Here is a 24531-nt window from a genome sequence, read left to right on the forward strand (position 1 = left end):
GTGCTTAGCATTACTAGATATGCAGAAATATTACTGTAGATTGACTGTCTTATTAATTCCACCTAATGTTTAATTACAGCATACACTTTGTTTGTCAACAAAGTAAGAGGAATAAGAACAAGAGCTAAAATATGCTTCATTTACTACTTTATTTTTGTTCTGCTTCTAAATTCCAGTGCGAATGAAAATGTAAATTATAGTTCATTATCATTGATAAAAAAAAAATACATTTGTTTTCATTTATACTCGGTGAAATGAAAAGAGTACTTAATGACAGAAAATGTAGTAAAAATAAATGAAGAAAAATTAAACGTATGCATTCTTTATTTATAACATGAACTGAATGAATAAGAAGTTTCTCATAGAATAAGATCTTATATAACACGACACAGTGGACGGTACCCCACACGGGCTGCAGTCACTCATCATAAACACTTCTTGTTCAAAACCTGCTGCAAACTTGTTCAAAGCATACACTCTGTTGGGATTTATTCGCGTGATTACCGTCCCAAATATACAAAATAAAGCATTAGGTAAGCAGTAATACTAAGTTTCCACATGATAAAGAAGGAATATGTTCCTCTTGAAAAATCTGCAAACTTATACATGATTATTTGTCAAGGTTTTATACCCCTGTCCCCTATAGATTTAGTTACTGCAATAAACTGGAAACACTGAAACAGACGCTTTATCTTCCCTCCATGGATTTATTTGACAGGTCTTATCTTGCAAAAGTGTTGCAACTTGAAATTTTACAAGATTTCAGCAATTTTACAAGATTATGGCAAATTTAGCAAGATGCTGTTGATGGGAAAATTTGTCCCTATTTTTATACTTAATTTTTATCCCGGGATTTTGCAAAAATATCCCGTGATTATTAAACCTTGAAAATTGTCTGGGATCCCAGGATCCCAGGAAACAAACCCTAATACATACATGCAACTATATATGAGTGCAGTTTAGTACGCACTCAGCATAAAAATTCTTACCTTATTTAATGTGATGGGTGAGCTTGTTTCAGGGAACGGAGGCCATCAAAATCTGGAACTATGTTTGTTAACTGCAAACGCTTACCAGGTACTGCATCTGCATAAGATGTTTCAGTGCTCTTTTTGCTAATTCTGGGTACTCAAGCAATATGTTTTCCCAGAAAGGAAGGAGAAAGTCCTTGCTGTATTTAGTTTTCAAAGGTCACTTGAAACGTTAATTAGCTGTTCTTTTCAGTCACTGACAGATTCTGCTTCATCACATTATCTGGATCAATGAATGGGTTGTGTAGCCATGTCAGAGGGTCAGACTGCTTTGGAAAATAGTCTCGTAGATTATCCTTTAATTGTTGTAGGTGCTGAATCATGCAATCTTGTACTGTCAGCCAGTTCTAAGGAGTTTTCATGGAGGAATGCATGGCAATTTAGCAAACTCTGTCTGGTTTTTCTTTACACAGCCGATCCAGAACTCAATCTTGAGAAGAAAGGACACATTCTGTCTTGAACATTCAAAATGTTGATATTGGAACCTTGTAATGATAAATTAAGCTCATTTAAAAAATATATCTGCAAGTTTGGCCACCTCACATACCCAGACTTCATCAATGAACTGGGTTGAAAGAGAAGACTTGTGCTCTCTGAGAAATACTTCAATCTCATTTCTCAATTCATACACAAATGAAAGAATTTTACAGTGAGATAGCCAACACACCTATGTACTCGTATGTAGCAGCAGAGTTCTGTGAATGGACCCCATCTCATGACACAGTGAGGCAAACACTCGAGAATGAAGACGCCTAACCTTGATGAAATTTTCTACCTTGACTACTTCATTAAGTGTCTCTTTTATATCACTTGGCATCTTTTTCACAGCTAGTGCCTCTCTATGAAGATGCAACGTTTTTTATGAGACCAATATCACCATTTACTGGGCCTGTCATTGCCTTTGCACCATCAGTGCAGACAGCTATGCACAGGTCCCACCAAAGATCATTTTTGGTGAAAAAAGTGTCCAGGATCTTAAATATGTCCTCACCTCTTGTTGTCATTTCGATAGCTTGGCACAACAGCAGATCTTCGTGCAAGGACCTTCAACATTCACAGATTCAAAGTTGAATGGTGAGGCCCATAGGACTTGTTTTTATGTGATTTATTAACACACAATTTTCTGCCATCTTTTTGATTCGGCATGATACAGTGTCATTTGACAAGGGTATAGTCAAGAATCTTGCTATGTTTCTCTCCTAACATACAGGAAATCACATCTTTCATGCACGGTTTCAGTAAAGATTCTGCAATCATATGAGCTTCACCAGCTTCAAGTGCATTTCTATTGTCTTTGTAAGCAAATTTCTTAATGAAAGCAATACTCCCTCTTAACCGATCTCATTTTCTTATGAAATGGTCACTGTGTTTGTTAACAAGCTGTGGGTGCTTAGACTCAATGTGCCTTCTCAATTTTGCAGGATTCAAACCACTATTAGCCAAAACTTGATTACATTCAACACATTGTCCATCAGGAGCATTTCATCTCCAACTGACATGAAACTAAATTTTATGCAACTGCCATCAAATTTTCACTTCTTTGAATATCCAGTACCTAATTTAGCTCTTGAATCTTGTGTCACAGAAGCATGAGGTATGTGGTTCATGAAGGGATTTTGTTACATCACTAGCTGTTCAACACGTTCACTACACTCAGTAGAATCAGTAGATGTATTGTGTGTATTACCTTGCACCTTCGGACATAAGGGGTGGTATTTTAACCAGTTTTCCATCTTAGAAATTTAATTCACCTTCGGACATACGGGGTGGTATTTTAACCAGTTTTCCATCTTAGAAATTTAATTATCATAATGATGACCAGCATGACAATACTGAGTGTCGGGAGTGAGTAGGTGGGACTGGGATGCGTACAAACTTCCAATGGACCTGTACTCTTCACATACAGAGTCAGTCGATCTCTCTCTCTCTCTCTCTCCTCAAATACAAAATATTTCATCACTTTCATATTTCATTTTATCCATTCCTGTTCTAATAAATTTATAAATAAAACTAAACTTTCATCAAACGTACACACACACATATATATATAATCTATATAATTTTGTTCGCCATGGAACCCCTGAAAGGTCTTCATGGGTTTCGAAGAAAACAGTTTGAGAACCACTGGTCTAGGAGAACCGGCAGGACGAGAGGCCACCTCCTCCACTTGCATAACACTTTCACCTGTCAAGACACCTTTCCAGTGGCTGTCTGCTGATACCTGGGAAAGTGCAACAGGTTCAACTGAGGGGGCAGCAACCCATGGGCAAACCCCACCAGCCTCCCTTGGACTTCCGGCATGTCTTCTCCCAGGTTTAGGGGAGGACTTCCGGCATGTCTTCTCCCAGGTTTAGGGGAGAAGTACAGAGACCTTCGTCTAGAAGAACCGGTGGGACGAGAAGCCACCTCCTCCACTTGCATAACACTTTCACTTGTCACTTTGTGGGAAATGGAGCCACCTGAAGATGTTTTCCCATAAATGCCTTCAGTGACACACCTAACTTTGCCACTGAATACACTAGAAGGATAATTTTCTTGTGAAACTAAGACTCTAGGATGGCAAAGGCATCAGGTTCAGAAGCGAGGGAGCCAAGCATGGGAATAGGTGGATTAAAAGTAGGAGGGCTAGTAGCAGGAGAAAAAGGTGGGAAGAGGGGGAAGAAGGAATACCAGAGCTATCTTCTAACCTAGGCTAGGGCAGAATTCTAGGCTAAGGAAAAATCGTTTCTTGGCTCTTGAGACAACTTTCCTTTCTATCCCTCTCTAACTTGTCTAGTTGAGATTTAAGTCCTTCTACTCTAGCTAACCACTGCATTTAGCACAAGTTTTCTCCCTCCTATATTCTGGCCCCTACATTAACTGCAGATTGTATGAGAATTATATGAAGACTGATTAATCTGGTTTGCAACTTTTGCTACAATAGTGAAAATAGGTGAACCTGAAAAGACATAATAATAACCAAAGTAGAAAAAATTATCCTGAAAGCTATTAATGCTTGAAGGCTACTCAAATAAGCAATAATACTGCACCGTAATCCAGCCATACAACCGAAAATCAGTACACAAAAGCTGCAGCAAACCCCCGATGTTACTTGAGAGCAAGGCAGAAACAGAATGACTACCGGTTAAGTCGTTCCCAGTACTCCCGTAGTGGGCGAGGCTTATCACCTACAGTAAACTATCGAAGTGCTACTGCGATTTTTAAATTAAAGGCTGCCGCGTGAGTTAGAAACTATAGCTATGTAATTACCTGGTAAGTTACTTATATGAAACCATTGTAAAAATAGTCATTACCTTTACAATATCCTTTTTTTCTGACAAGACTGGATGATGATGTGATAAGGTGATAAGACACAGTTTATTACTGTGAATGAGAACACATGTGTGATTATCATTCTGGAATGTGTTATCTTCTCCATTCCTTCCTCCATTTATGGGTTGGTCTTCAGTTGTTTCATCTTCCTTCATGGTATCTTCAGTTGATTTTTCACATTTTTCATCACCATTTCCTTCTTTATTTTTCTCAGCTGGTACAAAGTAATACTCCGAAAAATATCTATCTGATACACGAGGATAGTTACGGTCTAACTCAACTGTCTTTTCAATGGGTAATTCAGCTACACTCATGTTGGCTATAAATTACACAAAAATATTGTAACTAAAATTTCAAGAATCCTAATTCATATTACTACAAATTTTCAAATGAAACAGAAGGTTTTTCAATTAATCTTTATCCCAAGTTTCACCCGCTCTAATTCTGGCATGAATTAATTTTCTTCTTTCTATTCCCTCTAATCTGTTTTTTGCTCTCCGTTCAAGACGCTGTAAATGAAAAAAGAGCAAATTAAAATTCACAGGGTTGCAGTAAAAAACTTAAATACAATATACCCTATTCAAATTTATAAAGAAGCTTAATGTTCTATTACTTACAAGTATTATACTCAAGCTATACTCTTTTTTTTATGTTGATAATTGTATTTTTACTTATTTATCTGTTTACCTACTATTTTCTTATGTCTACTCTCTTTCTTTGTTAGCATATGGGTTTTCTACTCTGAAGAGGCTTACTTTGCTAAAAATCTTTCAAGTTTGCACCATATGAGTATCTGAATGGATTAGTGCTCATGTTGAATAATAATGATTATAATAATAATTTAAAACAATGGCTGTTTCAATAGCATTCAGAATATAGTCTTCTCTATTTTTCTTACTATAGTCTTCTCATCAGCAGGTCATCAAAAGATATACTATTGCTGTTGTTTACTTATTAACTCAAATGTTTCAGCACACACACACACAGCACACACACACACACACACACACACACACACACATGGGTGTACAGATATACACAGAAGGGGGAACAGTTGAATAGCCATTTATCAGTTGTGATGCCACATGTTTTTGCTGTAATGCTCACATCCTAAGACACTGGGGCCTCCTTAGTCGTACTGATTGGGAAGGTTTCAGGGTTTCTGCTGGAGTGTCCACCAGTGGTGTGAATGTTGTAATGCTTGTTCCAATATGGGTTTATTTGTCTTATTTCTTTCTCTCTTTTGCTGGCACCAATTGGTCACTGATGTTTCCTTCTCTCTCTTTCTCTTCTACTGGTGTTTTGATATAGGCTGATTTTCTATGCTTTTTATACTAACTGCTGCTAGCACCAGAAATGGTGGTCTATTCAGGTAGAAGTATGGCTGTACATTGTCTTTCTCACACTCTTTCAGTCTTGATGGAATTTGGCAGACTGATTTCTTTTGTTTTTTCTGTATAATAATCTGGAGTTTGGATATCTGTGCTGATATCTGGCAGATCATGGGCTGTACAGGGTTTCTAGGCTTGCATGCTTTAACATTACTGTATATATACCAGATCTGAAGTTGCCCATTCACAGAATAAACAAGTATAGATTGTAATGTTAAAATTCATTTCTGGAAACCTTCTGCAACCCAACATCACCCAGATACCAACACCGACCTACAGCATCACTAAAACACTTAATGACTTCAATACCCTTTATATTCCCAACAGATAATGTCTCCAATATATAGTTGCGGTGACACCCAAGCTCTGAACATCCAAGAGGAGGACCTGACGGCCCTTGTAATGATACAATATATACCAAAAAGGTCCCCTTCATCACACATACGGGCCATTCTTGCCGCCAAACAGACAGTGTGGCAATGGGATACTCATTAGAATCCTATTTACCAACCTCTACATAGACATCGTTGAGCTGAAGGTCTCCAGTATAATCCCAACCCAATACCAAAATTATGTTGATGACACCTACATGACAGCAACAGCAAGAATGACCCACACACCCTACAAAGAACTTTTGAGGAATACTCTGTCCTCCACTTAACAAGAGAAGGAAGCACCAATGTTGTCCTTCCTTTCCTAAATGAGTGCATAAAACAGACTCCAAAGGGGTATCACAATACAGTTAAAAAAACAAAAAATCCAGGCCTTTGCCTCAATGAATTAAGCAAGTGCTCAGACAGGTACAGTATAAGAAATCTGTGATGGATACTCTTGCCCATCATGCACTTACTCACTGTTCCACTAGGAGGGACATTACTGAGGGAACAGGCATCAGTGCAGATGCTCCTCAATAAAGGCTTCTCAAACAAAATGATTGGGCAATAAACTGGGATTACAGTAAATAAACGGTATGCCAGTGAAAACTCTACTAACAAAAGCTCTTGGAAGATGAGGCCATAAAAAAAAAAAGATTGAAAGCATCACTCCCATAACAGGTCAGAAAATCCAACTGATCATTAGTTATGATAGACAGAATACAGAATTTAGTCCAAAGGCCAAGTGCTGGGACCCATAAGATCATTCAGCACTGAAACGGAAAAAGACAGTAAAAAGGTTTGAAAGATGTAACAGGAGGAAAACCTTGCAGTTGTACTAAAAAACAATTGTTAGGAGAGGAGGGGGGGGGAAGTAAGAAGAAATAGTATATCAATGGAGGCACAGTAAAGGAATGAAAGGGGTTGCAGCTAGCGGCCAAAGGGATGCTGCACAGAACCTTAAGCAATGCCTACAATGCACCGGATAAGGTGCACTGACGGCACTAACCCCCTACAGGGATCATTAGTTATAAAACTATGAAAAATAGCCAGCTCATCATGAAAACTAACACAGCATCCCTAGAGACAGATATGGAGATAAGTAGCCTCATCTATGAATTTCATTGCACAGTGGATGGATGCCACCTCTCATAAATCAGGATGATAACTACTAAGCTCTCAAAGCATCTCCCATGTCACCTACAGAAGGTGCCACATTCAATCACTACAATTATGAATGTCAGAGAAAACCAGATAGAGACAAATTGACACCAGTGCCTTCTTGAAGCCCTGCATACTCTAAGGAAAAAAAAATCAGCATAAATACTGAAATGAAACAAAATTTCCCTTCATTACCCTGTGAACAAACTTACAAAATCAATTGGCACCAAACATCCACAAGACAGAAAAAGGCAACTGACAGCCATACCAACCCCTGAACAGACTGCCATTCCTGGTTTAACTTCAAACAGCATAAGCAGTAACATACAAAATTGAGAGAGAGGAAGAAAGAAGACTAATAACCAGCCCTGCACCAGATCAAGCCATTACATCAATCACCCCAGCACAAACTCCCTAACCTTCCCGATCTATACAACCATGGAGGTTCCAGCACCTTAGGATGCAAGCTTTACAACAAAGACATCTGGCATTACAACTTACTAATGACAATTTGACCTTCCACGACTTCAACTAGCAATCTTAACCCATTATGCTGCTACTGCATATACTGTAATGTGTACTTGAACACATGTTTTCTATTCATTCTGTCTGTTGATGACTGTCTGTCAAAATGTAATAATTAACTAATAACACACGACAGCAGTATATCTTAACATATCCTTTGGATATTTGTTATATCACTTACTTGCTGATGAGAAGATTAAGAAAAACATAGAAGAGTGTACAAGCTGAATGCTGCTGACACAGCAATTATTTTCAATCACTTTGCCTTTGAAGAGGGAATTCTAATGAAATAATAATATCCCTACTATAATTCATTAGTAACCCTATTAAATGCATACAGCATCCCTTATTAAAGACAGCCCCCCCTCCCCAAGCAGGGCATCACTACTTTGTGTGGTGAACTACAGATGGTGTTAAAGGTTCTCTGCAGTATCCATTTACTCCAATCATTACTATTCAGAAGACCAACCCCTATTCATATGGAAAAAGTCTACAGGGACCATTGACTTGCAATTCAAGCTCGCAAAGAATATGGTGTTCATTTGAAAGAAGTTACTGAAGATAATAAGGAATACAGCAAGAACAGACCAGTTATTAGAAAAGAAAAAAAGACAAACTATTAAACAAAAAGATAAAAATATAAATTATTAAAATATAAGGCCAATGGCTTTAGGGTAGTAATGCACTTCCCTCTGCTTCTTACCTTTCATCTGTTCTCTTTGCTTTCTTCCTACTTACTTGATTTCTTCGGATATCTGGCCGTAATTTTTGCCTCTAATTTAAGGACAAAGTGGTTTTGCTAATTGGTAAACTACTTTGTAATAACAATAATAATAATCATAACAACTTGAACCACAATAAGAACATTTAGGATTCCTATGTCATTTTTTTACATACTTTGAATTTTCCACTGTAGTGACCGGTACAAATGGCTGTGGTTCTGTATTTTGTCCAGTAAGTTTTATTTTGAATGGTAAGGTTTATACATTTTACTTTACTTTCTGCTTTTTAGGTGATAATTCTTAAATTCAATTGCTTTTTAGGTGATAATTCTTAAATTCAATTGTTAAAGATATTTTTTATGGGGTATCTCATTTTTATTAATTGATTTACCTTAACATTCATACTATGTAAACAATGTCATTTTGTTTTTTGTGGGACCATTTTTTCTGAAACCTTTGACATTTTGGGAAATTCCATAATTCTTCTGTGGCAAAGCACATTCCGACCAATTTAGCAATGATTATAATAGCAATTACAAAAATAAGAATCAAGTAACTGCACAGTTGCCAACTTATTTCAACCAATGCTCACTAAATACCTGAGCTAAACCTACTAAATTTATGCATTTTTTTTTGCTATTCCCATTACCAATGTCCATTTTCATGGTTATCACATTCATATTAACTTTATAGTTAGAAAGTTCTGTTTCCTAATGCAGTATTAGCAGTTATGACTTGGACCACTGACGGATGGTCTCTTGTTTGTCACTTTTTCGTAAGCTGTATTTTACCTGAGCTCTTTCACATTCACAATTGATCCATGATCCCCTTTTCCTGCTGCGAGCAACCAGATTTGCTGAACAGCACACCAATGTGCAGTTAATGTGCCTCACTGTTGAACTTCTCAGTTCCAGAGGCCCTTTATTCCTCACACCGTTGGACTGTGGAACAGCCTCCCTGAGGATGTCAGGCAATTGGAGCTTCAGAAATTAAAATGAAGATGCAATGCATTACTACCCTAATACAATTCAACTTGCATTTTAATATTTTACTTACATTTTTATTTATTTGTTAATTTATCTGTTTTTCCAAAAACTTCTCTCTTTCTGTATTTCCCATTACCTTCTGTTACTTCTTCTGAATGAACACCATATTCTGCGGGCATGTTCCATATGAACAGGTTCATCAGAATAACAATAATAATAACAATGATTTGCTTGGATATCCTCATTTTCTCATACTACATTTTTCCATTGCTGTAAATACTGTCAATCTTTTTGCCAACTTACTGACAGATAATGGAGAGAGAGAGAGAGAGAGAGAGAGAGAGAGATTCACAATAATATAGGGACAAAAAATACAACTAAGAAAAAGTATACTGTGCAAAATATATTAAAAATCAACATAGAAAATATGAAACAAAACTACTCAAATCAAATGCCAATTATCTTCAATATTTAATTATAATTATAAAATAATTCATGAAAAAAATAATTTTTAGACTATCATATGGTTACCCAAAGGATGTTCTGAACTTATGAGGCAAAAATTGAATCTAGATCAAGTTAAAGAAGTTTGACAGCTCAGCAGAAAGAGAATGAATGTATGGCTGAAGAGCAAAAGGTAAAAAGCAATGCAGCTGGTGCAGAAGGGCTGCTGCAAAGAACCTTTAGTGCCACCTCCTCTGTGCCACACAAGGTACAGTGCAAGTGGCACCCCTGTGAGGTTTACATATTCAAAACCTGATAAAATTTCTGTATCATAACAAAAAACTAAACATCTTACCTCAGCTTTCAGACACTTCCAGACAGCACGGTCTAAATCATTGCAAACACCTACAAATTTTAAGAACTTGTTCTGAAAACAAAACAAAAGACACTGTACTGTATATTAATACTACGTCACTGTAAATAATTTTATAAATATAACTTTGTGAAATATTCAATACCAAAATATGTAAATAAGCATGGCATGCAACACTCCAAACATAATTAAATACTATACTCAAACAACTTATGGCTTTCAGAGATGACACACCAATTTTGCTAGAACCTCAACCACTCTGGTAACTGATGAGAGTAGTTAATGTTTTCTGTCCGGTAATCTGCAATCCATTATTTAACATGATTAATGAATAAGTTATATTTAATGATTAGATAAATTTCAATCTTAAAATGACACTGAGGCAACTGGATGACCATTTCTTGCTTTTCATTTGTTGATTAGCAAAGATCACAAAAATGGTGGGAAGAGTCTATCTTTTGGTGCACTGTTTCTCCTCCACTCTTAATTCTCCTCCAGAACAGGTATACTGTATTGTTATGCATTGTAAACAATAAATAAGATTGTTCACCTCATCCAAAACACCATGAGTTAGCTATGACCATGGCAATATGAAAGATGGACTTGTTTCACAAGTGCACTGAGAGTGAAGTCAAATGATGAGAACAGGTTCATATAGGGACCTGTGGTTGCCTCCACGAGACCACTGTCTCAAGTATGAGATCAATGATCTCATGAAAGTGTTGTTCCAACTTGGCCTGCTATGATTCCAAAGGAGCAAGAACCTCATATCCCAACAGATCAAAAAAGCACAAGAAGGAACCCCCTCTAAAGAGAGAGGACAAAACACCAACCTGCTCCGATGATTGCCTATGGGAATGTGTCCCACAATCAGTTGCAATGGCACTGATTGATGAGCCATGCACTAAAGATGAATTGTGAACCAAACACAAGTTCCAAACCGTAGTCAATCACCCAACAAGATTCCTTACGATCAGTTGAAGCTGAACTGGGAGAGGCCAAATGAGAATGAACATAACCATTATCATGTATGCACATCCGGGGCTCTGGGTAAACCGAGAACTGACCAAAGTGCTGCATAATCATGTGCACACAGATCACCAAGATACCTATTGGTATTGTCCAGTGGCAACTTGTCAAGCGTGAGCCCTGTCTGTCCATGTTTGATCAGGAAATTGTGCATACTCCAAACAATAGAGTAATACTGACTCTATTCCGTGTACCTCTGCAGAAGTACAGTAGTACGAGTCTGGGGCAATCATCCTATCCAAGATGACGTGGGAAGACTCAGGATCACAAGCTCACTCAAAAACCCAAATCAACCATAACTATAACAGATGTCCCATTTGAAAATAAGTGAATACTGCTGTCAATCCTAGAAGAGGGAAGGCACTCATACATAATCCACTGGGAATTCTTACAAGAGGATGTCTTGGACTTTTTCTTCTTTTTACTACATGAGCAAATTAACAGCAGGAGGAGGTGAGGAGGGTTACTCTTAAGTAGTTTAACAAGACCACTGAACTAATTTATATAGCTCACAAAGGGCTGGCCACAAGATTCTGTCGTTATCAATTAAAAGTTTACATTTTATTTATTTAAAATTACAGATTTTTAAAAATTTTAATATTGGGTTAACTGAAAATGATAGATAATCTGACAAAACATTTAACTGATCTGTTTCCAAAGCTTGACATTTATTTCAATTATATTTTGGACATTTACACGAAATGTTTAACTGTTAGTATCACTCTACAGTCTGTGCACATAAGGACTGGATCATGTATGCTACTTATCAAATATCCTTGGGTCAAGTGAGTGACCAATTCTGCAATTCCATATTCCATAATTGGGCTTGATCTGTTTTAATTTTTTAATATCAGGAGGAGCTCAAGCATGACCTGGAGGATAGCAGACATCAACAGAGTACAAGCTGTGACTGATGCCTAATGGGCATCTCCAAAGGGTAGGGCAACCACTACAGGAAGCTCAACATTGTTAAGCTCCTTAGTCAGTGGAACAGCACCAGATGAAGATACTGAAAGCTTAGCCAAAACTAAGTGACCCAAGAAGGACCCAAAAGATGGTCTCCCAGAATACTGAGGGAAGGCCACATCTGCAAGATTATACAGTACATACTCCAAAAATACTATCATCCTGGGAGCAGCAACCTTAAAAGGGTAGGAGGTGGCAAGAAAAGTGCATGTGCCAGGGTCTTACCTAGGGAGAGTCAAACACGCACACTTGACTCGTCACTAGAGAGCTCATGCTGGTCACCCACTTCCAGCATGCACCCCATTCAGACTGGGCCAGAGGTGTACATGTGGAATGTGCAAGGAGAGGTTTTGGGAAAAGGAACCAAAAAGATCCAATAGTGTCAAAGTGGAGGAGCATTCCATCCTATCATTGAACAAAGGCTTTTCAGTCTTTGACTCTTCTTTCCAAACTTTTTCCACTATGACCCGCAGGGAAAGACAGGACTGTAGCTCTCATTACTACAGAAAAACAACATTGCTGAGTATAGTATATATAATCACAGATGACATGAAGCAACCACACACTCGTCCATGCTCTTTACATCTCTGCTCATTTTTTCCTTGTTTCTATCACATAACAAACACATCATATTTACAATTGGGGAAAAACAGCTCCATGTTGTCAAGAATAGTGTAGACTGATGCTTGATGATGGCAGGAGAGTAAGGGTTTTTCCCCACCCACTCACTTTCCATCAGTTAACTACCTGTTACAAAGTTTCAATGACCAATTCCCTGCTTGCTGCTGAGGAACACTCCTACATAAATAAGATTCTGGTTTGCATTCCCATCAGAACAACCCACTGATTTTTCCACTTAAATCTTATTAATTTTTTGTGCCAATTACAAATGCCCCTAATTTTTTTTTTGTAGGATGGGGTGAGAGGGATGGGTGAACGAAATGACAAAAGGAGTTCATGAATGACAATCAAGTGTAAAGGTTACAATAATATAAATACTTAATTTAAGAATTATTTTTAAAATACTTACCTCTCTATTATAGAATAGCTTTTACTTCCGTACCAGTGGTAGTTCAACAGCTGAAAAAAATTATGAGAACACTCAGTTTTCTAAGAACATCCGTCTACTATCCATCTTCTTCCCCCAACCCCCACCATGGAACTGATAGGTGCAAACGCTTGTAGCAGGTCAGTCTACTTCTGACCACTTTGAATGTGGGGAGACAGGGAGGGCAATTTATATAATGTAGAGGTAAGTATTTTTGAAATGAACCTTACCTCTCCATTATATAGTTGATTCCCACATTTGAAAGAGGGGGTGGGCAAAGTGGAAATCGGCCAACCCTTTAAAGGCTACTTAGTAACAAAATATTTTGTACAAAAATGTTATTTTCATAATAAAATGAAGTTTCATATATACTCACCAAGCAATTACATAGCTATACTTTCCATTCGTGCGGTAGCGCTGCAATTGTTTAGTGTAGGTGACTAGTCCCACCCACTAATGGGAATATTAGCAATACTGTAATTACTTGGTAAGTATATATGAAACTTAATTTTATTATGAAAATAACATTTTCATATAAGTAACTTACCAAGTAATTACATAGCTGAATCCCACATTGACAGGTGGGATACATGGACATATTCCATTCCAAAACATTAAGGTAAGTAATGAATTTCAAATAGAAAAAAGGTACTAGCACTGGAAAACAATGCTTGTCGTCTCCTTATCACTTAAGAAAGCCATTGCAGGAGAATACTGCCTCTGCTTGGTGCCCATCTTAACTTGTAGTTGCGTGGCAGTATAGCCGTGGGAGCTTTGCAGCTAAGGGGTATTCCATTGGCTGGCAAAGCATCATTAAGTGCCCTTGCCCTGAGCGCAGTACCAAAATATAAAAACAACCAGATAAAACCAGATAACTCTGTCACCTACACTGAAATAAAACAACTACCAATCCACTGACAGTGGTGGGTGCTCTAGATGCATTGTAACCCCTGGCTCCCCGAAAAAATTCTGCACCCTACTACAAGGTGAAGACATTTGAGGAGAAAATCTTCTGCTTCCTCCCTCAGTGTCATACCAATTACTAATAATGGTCCCAAGGTATTGCAAAATTTTTAAACATTGTTCTGACTTCAAGGAAAATTTAGAAGTGAAGAACTATTACACTTCCAGTGGGCCGATCGCCAAACAGAAGTGTGCGACATATTGAGCGTGAAAGCTAATGAGGTAGAGGCAATTCTGGCATCTTAGCTTTCCTTTAACTGGTAGGCAAATCGTTATCCTGAAGCTGAGAGTGCGTCTCAAAACCAAAGTTCATTGGAGATAAAGGACTACGCATTCATAGACCGAGGGCGAGACAGGATCTTGTCCGGACACTCTAGGTATGGATGGCCCTCTGATTATAAAGCTTTTTCAGGTAAAACCTGAATGCTCAAACTAGACACTTTGCTCACTCTTCCAGAGTCAGGGATGTCCGACAATCACTTAAGGGAGAAAGCACGGATCCTGTTCACAGACTGTCTCTCCCTGAGCAGAATCTGCTTACTTGTCTATAGTCTGAAGCTCACTAACTCGTTTGGCATTTGCTGGGGCTACTAGGAACAGAGTTTTCTAGTTAAGTCATAAGGTGTGAAACGGAGTGGTTCGATAGAGGGGGCCATTAACCACTCGAGAGCTATGTCCAAATTCCAATATACGCTAAGATCTTGGTTAGAAAATAAAACTAGACCTCTGTGTTTACATACTAATCCTAGCATTGCTCTATGCTCCTTGAAGGTGGAAGAAGAGAGCCCCCTTGGTGGTCCTCAGGTATAGGAGGAGTTCCGCTATCTGAGCTAGAGAGGAATTCGCAGACGAGATGTTATAACCGTTACACCATCGACGGAAGACTGCCTAATTAGATTGAAGTACTTGGCAAGAAAACTGCCATCTGCATCTTGCAACAGTCTCTGCAATCGGTCTTGAAAAGTTCACTGCTTCCAGGCAAGCCCCCAGACAGTCTGTAAATCTGTCCGAGAAAAGAGTGGTCCACCCTTTAGTGGTATCCTTAGAAGTGATTTTGATCTGAGTAGATATGGATTGTGGAACGAGTCATGAAGAGCCCACCAACAACCATATCTGGTTTGGGAACCAATATTAATGGTCCAGAAAGGGGCTAAGAGTGTCATCATTACATTGTTCAGCCCTTCCTTGCCCAAGCTGGAAAGTGGAAGGGTGTTAAAGGTCCAGAATAGACATAACTCGCAGCATGGCGTCAGTTGCCCATGCAAGAGGGTCTAGGATTGGAGAACGAAATGAGGAAGGCAATGGTTCCTTGAGGCGGCAAACCAGGCCATAATCGGCCTGTCCCATAGATTCCACCAGACCAGGGGATCCAAGGTCCACTTGGCGGGAAGGACATCCTTCTGACAGTTCAGTGCGTCTGCCATAACTAATTCATGCGCCCTGAAAAAGTCGAGTGACTGGAAAACCTGCTTTGATATGCCCATCATAGGAGCTCTCTCCTGCCTAGAGAGAGAGAGAGAGAGAGAGAGAGAGAGAGAGAGAGAGAGAGAGAGAGAGAGAGAGAGAGAGAGAGAGAGAGAGAGAGAGAGAGAGAGAGAGAGAGAGAGAGAGAGAGAGAGAGAGAGAGAGAGAGAGAGAGAGAGAGGACTGTGGTCTTTAACCAAGATTACCACAATCTAGGTGTGAAAAAGGGTTGAGAAGCATTGAAGCCGTGAGTGCAAAGCTTTCAGCTATTTGACAGAGATTAGAATATACTTAGGTCTGTGGCCTTGTTACAAGATTACCACAGTCTAGGAGTGAAATAAGGTCGATAAGCGCTGAACCCGTAAGTGAAAAGCTTTCTGCTACCTGACAGAGATGAGAATATACTTAGGACTGTGGTCCTGTAACAAGATTACCACAGTCTAGGAGTGCAATAGGTTCGATAAGTGTTGAAGTCATAAGCGAAAAGCTTTCAGCTATCTGAAAGATAAGATTATGTTCTTCTGAGGGCCGCATACCAGAAACTACCCAGTTCTCCAAGCAGGCCCCCAACCCAGATCCTAGGTGCTTGAATGGAAAACTAGGTCTGGGTTTGTAGTATGAAAGCACTTCCGTTCCACTGGTTATGTTCGGACAGCCACTACTGAATTAGGTCCAACCTAATTCAGGGCTAAGGGGATAAACAAAAGTGTCCAGCTGTATTTCCCTGTCCCAAATGTTAGAAAAAACCTCCTCACACTTTCCTTCAAAGGTAATCACTGTGCAAACTGTGAGTGACAGGTTCTAACAAGGAGGTGACTTTCCCATGGGCAAACCTCACCCACCTCCTTTGGACCTACAGTATATCTTTTTCCTTCCATCTAAGAGCGTTGGGGGGGGGCGCCTCTGGAGTCACTGGACACTTGAAATTGCAGGGCGCTTGGGTGTTGGGTGCCTACAAGCACTGGAAGAGTGTTTTGGTGCCAAAAACTGGCGCTCCACAACTGGAAGTTCAGAAGACAAGCACTGTGGACTTCCAAACTGGAACCTATATCACTACAGCATATCCTTTTGGACCCCTTTTCAATGGTTGCCTGCTGAGGCCTGGGACCAGGCAACACACTTGACTGAAGGAGGCAACTACCCGGGGTCAAACCCCCTTGGACCCCCCTTGGACCACAAGTATGTCTTCTCCCAGGTTTAGGGGAGCAGGACAGTGACCTTTGGTCTAGGAGATCCAACGGGCCACCCTACACTTCCGGCAAGACGCCTTTTCAGTGGCTGTCTGTTGCAACCTCGAACAGTACAACATATTCGACTGTGGTGGCAACTACCTGGGGGACCTCCGATCAGCTGCCTTTGGACTTTCGGTATGACTTCTCCCAGGTTCAGGGGAGTATGACAGTGGCTTAGGTCTAGGAGAACCAATGGGCTGGATAATCATCTCCACTGCACAACACTACACTATCACAAGATTAACTTCTGGTAACCCATACACGAGACTGGCAAGGCACGGGAAGGAAGCAAGGGAGCCAGACGTGGGAGAAGATAAGAGGGCTAGTAGCAGGAGAGAAAAAAATGATGTGGGAAGAGTTGGCGCCAGACGATCAGGAGCTGGGTGTTCCCACACTGTAGATGGCGTCAGGCGAGCTGGTAGCTCAGGAAGCTAGTGACTGCTCCTCGGCACTGAAGCTAGTGGGCGCTTGGCACCAATTCTCAGCTGTCAAGAAAGTCTGTTTATCCAAAAGCCCATTGCTGCCAAAATAAGTAACTTCTCTCCTTACTACGTACTGCCCTTACACTTTTTCAGGTCTCTACAAAGGAAAGTGTAATAAGAAAATGTTCTAAATCAATTCTTTACCAACAATTGGTTTGAAGTGCACAAAGTACCATCACACAAAACATATCTCAATTCCTTATCAAACATTATTTGAGACTTGCCGATATGTATTCGCCACTGAAAACATCAGTTCAGTAGCAAACACGATATTTTTGTTAAAATAAGCTACTTGGTAAAGGAGAGTTAACCAACTGATTACAAAATCACAGTAGCAAAATATGATAAACTTGAATCAGATCTTAATAACAAAACAATAAAATACTGATCTTGAAAGCTGTAGGCTTGAAGGCTACCATACTTGAAATCAGTGATAGTATTTCACTGAAATCCGGTTACCCAACCGGTGAATAATAAACAAAGCTGCTGCAGACGCCCAATGTTTACATCCAGCGCGGCAGAAAGAGAATGAAGTTGTCTGCTAAGCCACTCCTAGTATTCCCATTAGTGGCCGGGACTGGTCACCTACACTAATCAATTGGAGTGCTACACCGGATTTTAAAATTTAAGCTGCCGCACGAGTGGAAAGTATAGCTATGTAATTATTTGGTAAGTTACTTACATGAAACAAGTGTTTGTTTTAATCACTGAATTCAATCCATTGGCTATTACTGCCACCTTAGGAGGATTGTCACTCAGGTACGAGATCCTCATCATGAAGAGAGCTGAAGTATCTTTGGAGGATTCTCCCTTCATCAGGAGGGGTAGGGTTACTGTGCCAAAACCCTGCAGAGCCAACAATGGATAACTAACAAGTACATCTGTAAAAAAAGGTATACTTCTAATACTCAACATTAAGTACCTCCAAGCTTCCCAAAAACCACAAACAGATTTAAAAAGCAGTAGACCTAACAAGGCTATCTACTGATTCAGGACATAATATCCCCTGCACGAACCAGAGGAGTTAATGCTCTGCAATAATCGTGTTTAATCTCCGCACAATGATGATAAACCAAAGCAAATACAAGATTATCATGCCGCTGAGTGGCTTCAGTATCTTATCCACGGATAAGTTCTTTCCAAATTTAATCCACGGATAAGTTCTTTCCAAATTTAAAAGTTGTAGCCATTGCTCACATATCCAGCGGCTTACCATCCATTAAGGATAGAAATTAGCACGAAAGTCCTTAACCAAAGACCTAATGAAAAGGCTATTACATTCCTACTCTTTGGAAGCTCTGGTTTCCAAATCACTAAACAAAAAACCTTTACATCAGGCTAGGTAAAGATACTGTTGTAGGTAAGGGCCTAACCCAAAACTGTACTCAGTCCAAAATAAGGCAAAGGTGATTGCCTTGTCTTTAGCAAAGTCTACCTTATCTGACTAAGATTGTGGCTCCCTCACTCTTTAACTGTGGCTACTATGAAGTTTCCATAGAAACTTCTTTACAAGGAGCTTGTTCTCAACAGTTCAAAGGTCGACAAAATAATGAAATGAAGAACCGCATACAGATTCTAAGGTACAGTACAGAGCAGAGACCTGGGAAACTCCACCCTAACACCTTGAAAAAACATCTAGATGTCTTTGTCCTCACACAAGCCCATAGCCAATGCCAACATGGCCCTTTAGCCTTAAAGACTGCTACCAAGAAGTTTCCTCATGCTTGAAAAACATCAGAAACCTAACCATATTGTTTATAGAGTTATAGATGATGGAAAAAACCCCCTTAATGTGGGACCATGACTTACACCCTGACCACTGGTGTTGGCAGAATCGATTAGTAGATTCTCTCCCAGCACTGATAATGGCATAACTGTGAGATCCCACCTTGAGCTCACCAGAACCTGCCCAAGCTAGAGGATCTTGCACTGGTGAACAAAAAATTGGCAAAAAGGCAACTCCCCTTAGTCCCAAAAGGTCCATAATAGGGGATGCCCACAGCCCACTGTCTACAGCCAACATTTGGATGTTGAGCCCCTTCCATTGCTGTTACTTACCTCAGTGACTGAGTACATCCTCTAAAATTTTCATAAAGAATAATTACCTCCAGTAAGGTAATAACTCAGGATGAGGTTGAGTGTTATTTGACCAAATAACAGAAAAAAGGGCCAGAGCATTTAGACATACTGTAGTAGTGTTCATTCCTCCTTGAATATAAAATTATTAATATCGTCTCTAACATACTCACTCTATTGGAGTACACTCTAATTGCCCATTTATGCCATAAAAGTATCAAACTCATTACCTTTAAATAAGGTCTAGTCTGCATTTAACAACCCTGAGAAGGGAAAAGCCTCAAAATTAGATATTTTCACTCTCAACCTAGGTCAGGAACAGACTATATCTCCAATGCAAAAGCCAGCATTCCACAACACTTATAATTCTCTTACCATATCACAAGTCCTAGGGATACCAAAAGAGGGTTTAATTGCTTCAATAGGCTTTTACTAAAGATACAAACAGCTTTGGAGGCAAAAACTAAATCTATCAAGGTTCCCAAAAAGAGTTACAGTGTACCAGGCACCTTAATTACATCTGACCTAAAGATCTCCTGTGCTCCAGGTTATAAGCAATGTCTAGTACAGTATACTGCAGTGCTACCTATAACATAGGAAGACAAAGACCTAAAATCTCTAATACAGTAGCTGGAACTGACAGCATTTAGAGTAACTAGGAAACTAAGAACTTAATGAAGTTGCCTACAGAGGTGCAAGATCAGGAAATACCTCCAGCCCAACTCCAGAAGAGAGAAACTAACCACTGCCTCTGATAACATTAGTAGTTAAACCTCTTGCAAACTTGAGGGTAGATCCTAAGTCCACACCAGACAAACCTCACTCTACCACAAGATGGTTGTGTCAATGTGAACATCAGAACCACGTGGAAGCTTAGAAAACTTTAGCACATGGAAGTTTTACAAATACTTTCTTAAGAATGAGTTCTAGGGAAATATACTAGAGGTAATAGAACCCAAATTCAATCCTCCTACAGCCACCAAGGTACTACTAGGAACATCATCCTATATTCCTTGGATCCTCTAAACTTGATAAGTATCTCTCCTCCAATCATAAAATGAGAGATGTAAGGGTTCATAACCAACTAATATTGCTCGAAATGCCCGCCAAATCAGTCAGAAGACCTGTAAGTGGAAATTAAATATTGGTAACTTTCTGTTCCAAGCCACAAATATGCCTACATTCAGATTTATTTTATTAGTTCTTATAGAAACTGACTGTTAAAAGTTCAGAGCCATTCTGTAGGCAGAATACTATTCCCCTTCTTTAGTTGGTCCCTTAGTATACTGTTCCTACCCAAAACAACCCAAGGAAATGCCACAATCTTCCCTGATTCTGTCCAAAGAAGAGTCTCTCCTATTCTGAGTAACAGAATAAACAAGAATGACATCAACATCTAGTTGGATAAAAAATATTTAATGATGTCATATATATTTATATATATAATATATATAAATATAAATGTACACATGTATATATACCTACATGTGTATATACAGTATATACAGTATATACAGTAAACCTAAAGAAGGGAAGAACGTTTGATAACACTGCTACTTGTGCTCTACGTACACACTGCTTGAAGTTCCTCTGATTGCTAAGACTTCCTCCAATGCCAGTTAAACTCCCGAAATTCTAGATCTCCCATGATCATGTCCCAGACCTACACTGAGGCATCTAAAGGACTGGATCCTTCTTCCCATGAGAGCTTAAACTAAAATTGAATCTGGTAAGAGACTGCCTGTTGATCCATGTTCAGGCAACAGGAAAGAACCCAAGCTTGATTCTTGCCAGGTGAAAAAACTTCCCCAAAACATATGACGTTGACGAGAAGACCTCTGCTTTACTTAAAAAAAAAAAACTCCTATAAGGACTGAAAACCTCTTAGAAGCAATCAGCAGGGTGTGGGGGAAGTAGATGGATAGAAGACAGATATTCATAAAAAACCGAGCAATCTCTCTTCTTTTTTTTTTTTTAAATCTGTCGAACTACCGCTGGCATAGAAGTAAAGCTATATAACAGAGAGGTAAAGTTCATTACAAAAAACATTTTGCTTACCTCTCTGTGGCAAGCCCTATATTGTTCTATGAGTTTATTGCATTCATCTGTGTGTAGATGTGGAGACAAATCAGGATGCATACTGGAAGCAAATCACCTATGCACAGTTAAGGATGCCGGCTTACCTGAAATGCAGTTAGTTACTTTAACAAGTGGCTCTAAAAAGATGTTGAAACTTCCTAATGCAAATTTTATGACAGCTATAATAGAAGTTTACTTAAACATTCCTAAATGACTCATCTGATGAAATATATTAATTTTGTAAACAACCAAACAGGCTATCTAGATATATTATACCAAACAGACTGTCTAGATATATATAAGAAATCTATTGGATGGAAATTAGTTGGGGGCTTTAAAAAATTCTTCTCATTTGCTTAGTACATTATGTAATCAGAGCATATTTACACACTTTCTTGTTCCCTCAAAGCCATTTCTGACACTGTGGGGTGTCCTAAGTGTAACAAATGAGAACGTCAAGCATTCTAGTGCAAACATCTTCAGTCTTAAAAATCACTTTAATTTTGTCAATACAAAATTCAGTGGAATTTTTTTTCCCCATTACAGTATCTTGTTAACCTTGACTTCAGTGGGGTCTAAGTTTATTTGGTGACTTGCCAGAACATTCTGAACAAGTCATCAATTCTGTTGCTGAAACCATATGCTCATTATGGTTACCATCAGTGCCTCCATCTTCTATTTTTTCACATTTCCATGACCATCTGCACTGCACCAGAAAAAATTACATACACTGTGGAATTTTCTTACCTGCCAATTCTTAATGACCTGCAGAGACCTCAGTCTTCAAAACACAATTAAAAAATTAACTACTTTTCAAAGTAGTTAATTTCTGGTGTCACTACTGTTTTTCCTAAACTTGTTCCTTCACCCAGGCATTGGTTGGTTTCATTCACTGTTGTCCCCACTCAGCACCTCTAACACTATGTTGGGATCTTCAACAGTGAAAGAATGTCCTATTTCTGTCAATTGTTTACCACCAATTTTACAGATAAAAGTCAATTTTTCTTAGTCCTGAGTTGATGTGAACCCTGTCAGACAACACCTCACTCCTGTAGTTCTCAAGATGGCCACACTGTGTCCCCCCAATAGCCCAATTACCTGATCTCGGAAATTTAAACCCATCCAATCATATGTTCAGTTGCCCTAGTTCATGCCTATACCTACTGATTTTTTAACCTCCAACCAATCAGAAGGAATCTGAATGATATGATTCATTGGCCTGCATTTACCTATGCTCTGATCCAGTTTCAGCTACTCTTTCTAGTTTCACCTCCAAAATGATTTTTTATTCCATCATTTCAATCAGAAGGAGTCTGACCCAACACTGCCATTCTGAAAATGTGGCCTAATTTGACAAAATGACATTTTTATGATAAAATAACGTTTCACTTATACTTACCCGGTAGTTACATTTCTTTGAGTTTCCACGGCAGTATTTCAAATTTCCTCCAAAATGGAAGCATGTGACATCGGGAACCCGTTCAAGAACATGTATTCCATGCCCATGTGAGGAGGAGGGTGGGTTATTTATGTAAAGTATAAGTGAAACGTTATTTTATCATAAAAATGTCATTTTCACTTATACAACTTACCCGGTAGTTACATATAGCTGATTGGCACCTTGAGGAGGTGGGACACTGGCAACTAATAAAATCATTCTTGGAATTATCTACTTGCAACAAGTTAGACATAGGTTTTACCTTTAAAGGTAGCTGACTCAGTGGTTACTGCCTCTGTAGTCTGCTGGCCTTTATATTGTGCCCGAGAGGATATATAGGATCCGTGTGTCGGACACAAAAAAAAACAGTACTTGCCAGAGAACATGGCTGCGTGCGGACAAGTCTGATGCCCTTGATCAGGTACGACAAACAACAAAACGAGGGATCACCTAACATTACCATAAAACCAATACCAAGAAAAACTGGAAGATTTTGCCCAACTCATGTATCTCCAGGGGAGGAGGGTGGTTATGATAAAAAAACAACAACCCCAAACCATAGGTGAAAACGTTATTTTATCATAAAAACTCCTTTTCACCTCCCCAACTTACCCGGTCAGTTACAATAAAGGGCTGATTGCACCTTGAAAACAGTGGGACACTGGCCACTAATAAAATCATTCTTGGAATTATCTACTTGCAACAAGTTAGACTTGCATCTCCAAAAGGTTCCTTAACAAGTCTTTCACAGCTGACTCAGTGGTTACTGCCTAAACATCTGCTGGCCGAAATTGTGCCGAGAGGATATATAGGCCGTTGTCGGACACAATAAAAAAAATACTCATCTCGAGAGAACAGCACACTGCGGACAAGTCTGCTTCTTTTATCAGGCTTCGACAAACAACAAAAGGGCATCACTTAACATTACCATAAAACCAAATGATATTTTAATGATAAAATAAAGTTTGGTCATACTTACCTGGCAGATATATATATAGCTGCATTCTCTGTTAGTCCGACAGAATTTCAAAAGCTCGACACATGCAGTGGGAGATCAGGTGGTTAGTACCCATTCTGGGACTGGGACCAATTGGGTATCAGAACCATTCCCATTTTCTATTCAGATTTTCTAGTGCCACTGTCTCCTGAGGGGAGGTGGGCGGGCGTTATGAATATAGAAACCAAGAGTAGAACAAACTTTATTTTATCATTAAAATATCATTTTGTTCATGAGACTTACCTGTCAGATATATATATAGCTGAATACCACCATTGGAGGTGGGTACAGACAGAATAGTCTTTTAGGAAACACAATACATGTAGGTGAAAGATACCTTGGTTCCTTACCTGTTAGCATAGCTGACTACGTGATTATTGTCACCCAAGTCCTTCTGCTTAACTAGTCTCCAGCAAGGGTGTGACCTAATAGCTGGTG

At 39.1% G+C, this 24531-nt stretch overlaps 1 protein-coding gene across 10 annotated transcripts in view; it reads right to left on the minus strand.

Annotated features, from left to right (window-relative positions):
• LOC136826775 (protein Abitram-like) overlaps window positions 1-24531 on the minus strand; it is a 55697-nt gene that overhangs the window by 7992 nt on the left and 23174 nt on the right. For 4 of the 10 annotated variants that reach the window (XM_067084212.1, XM_067084214.1, XM_067084210.1 and 1 more), the window contains exons 2-3: window positions 21638-21762; window positions 10302-10373 (exon numbers count right to left, since the gene is read on the minus strand). In XM_067084212.1, the coding sequence (XP_066940313.1) occupies window positions 10302-10373; window positions 21638-21718 (153 nt within the window). In that variant the 5' untranslated portion in view covers window positions 21719-21762. Of the gene's footprint in view, window positions 1-4324; window positions 4853-10301; window positions 10374-10553; window positions 10622-21637; window positions 21763-22405; window positions 22682-24531 lie in introns of those variants that run through there. The other 6 variants (XM_067084206.1, XM_067084204.1, XM_067084205.1 and 3 more) reach the window with 5 other exon arrangements.

This window comes from Macrobrachium rosenbergii, chromosome 41 (assembly GCF_040412425.1).
Source record: "Macrobrachium rosenbergii isolate ZJJX-2024 chromosome 41, ASM4041242v1, whole genome shotgun sequence".
NCBI lineage: Eukaryota > Metazoa > Arthropoda > Malacostraca > Decapoda > Palaemonidae > Macrobrachium > Macrobrachium rosenbergii.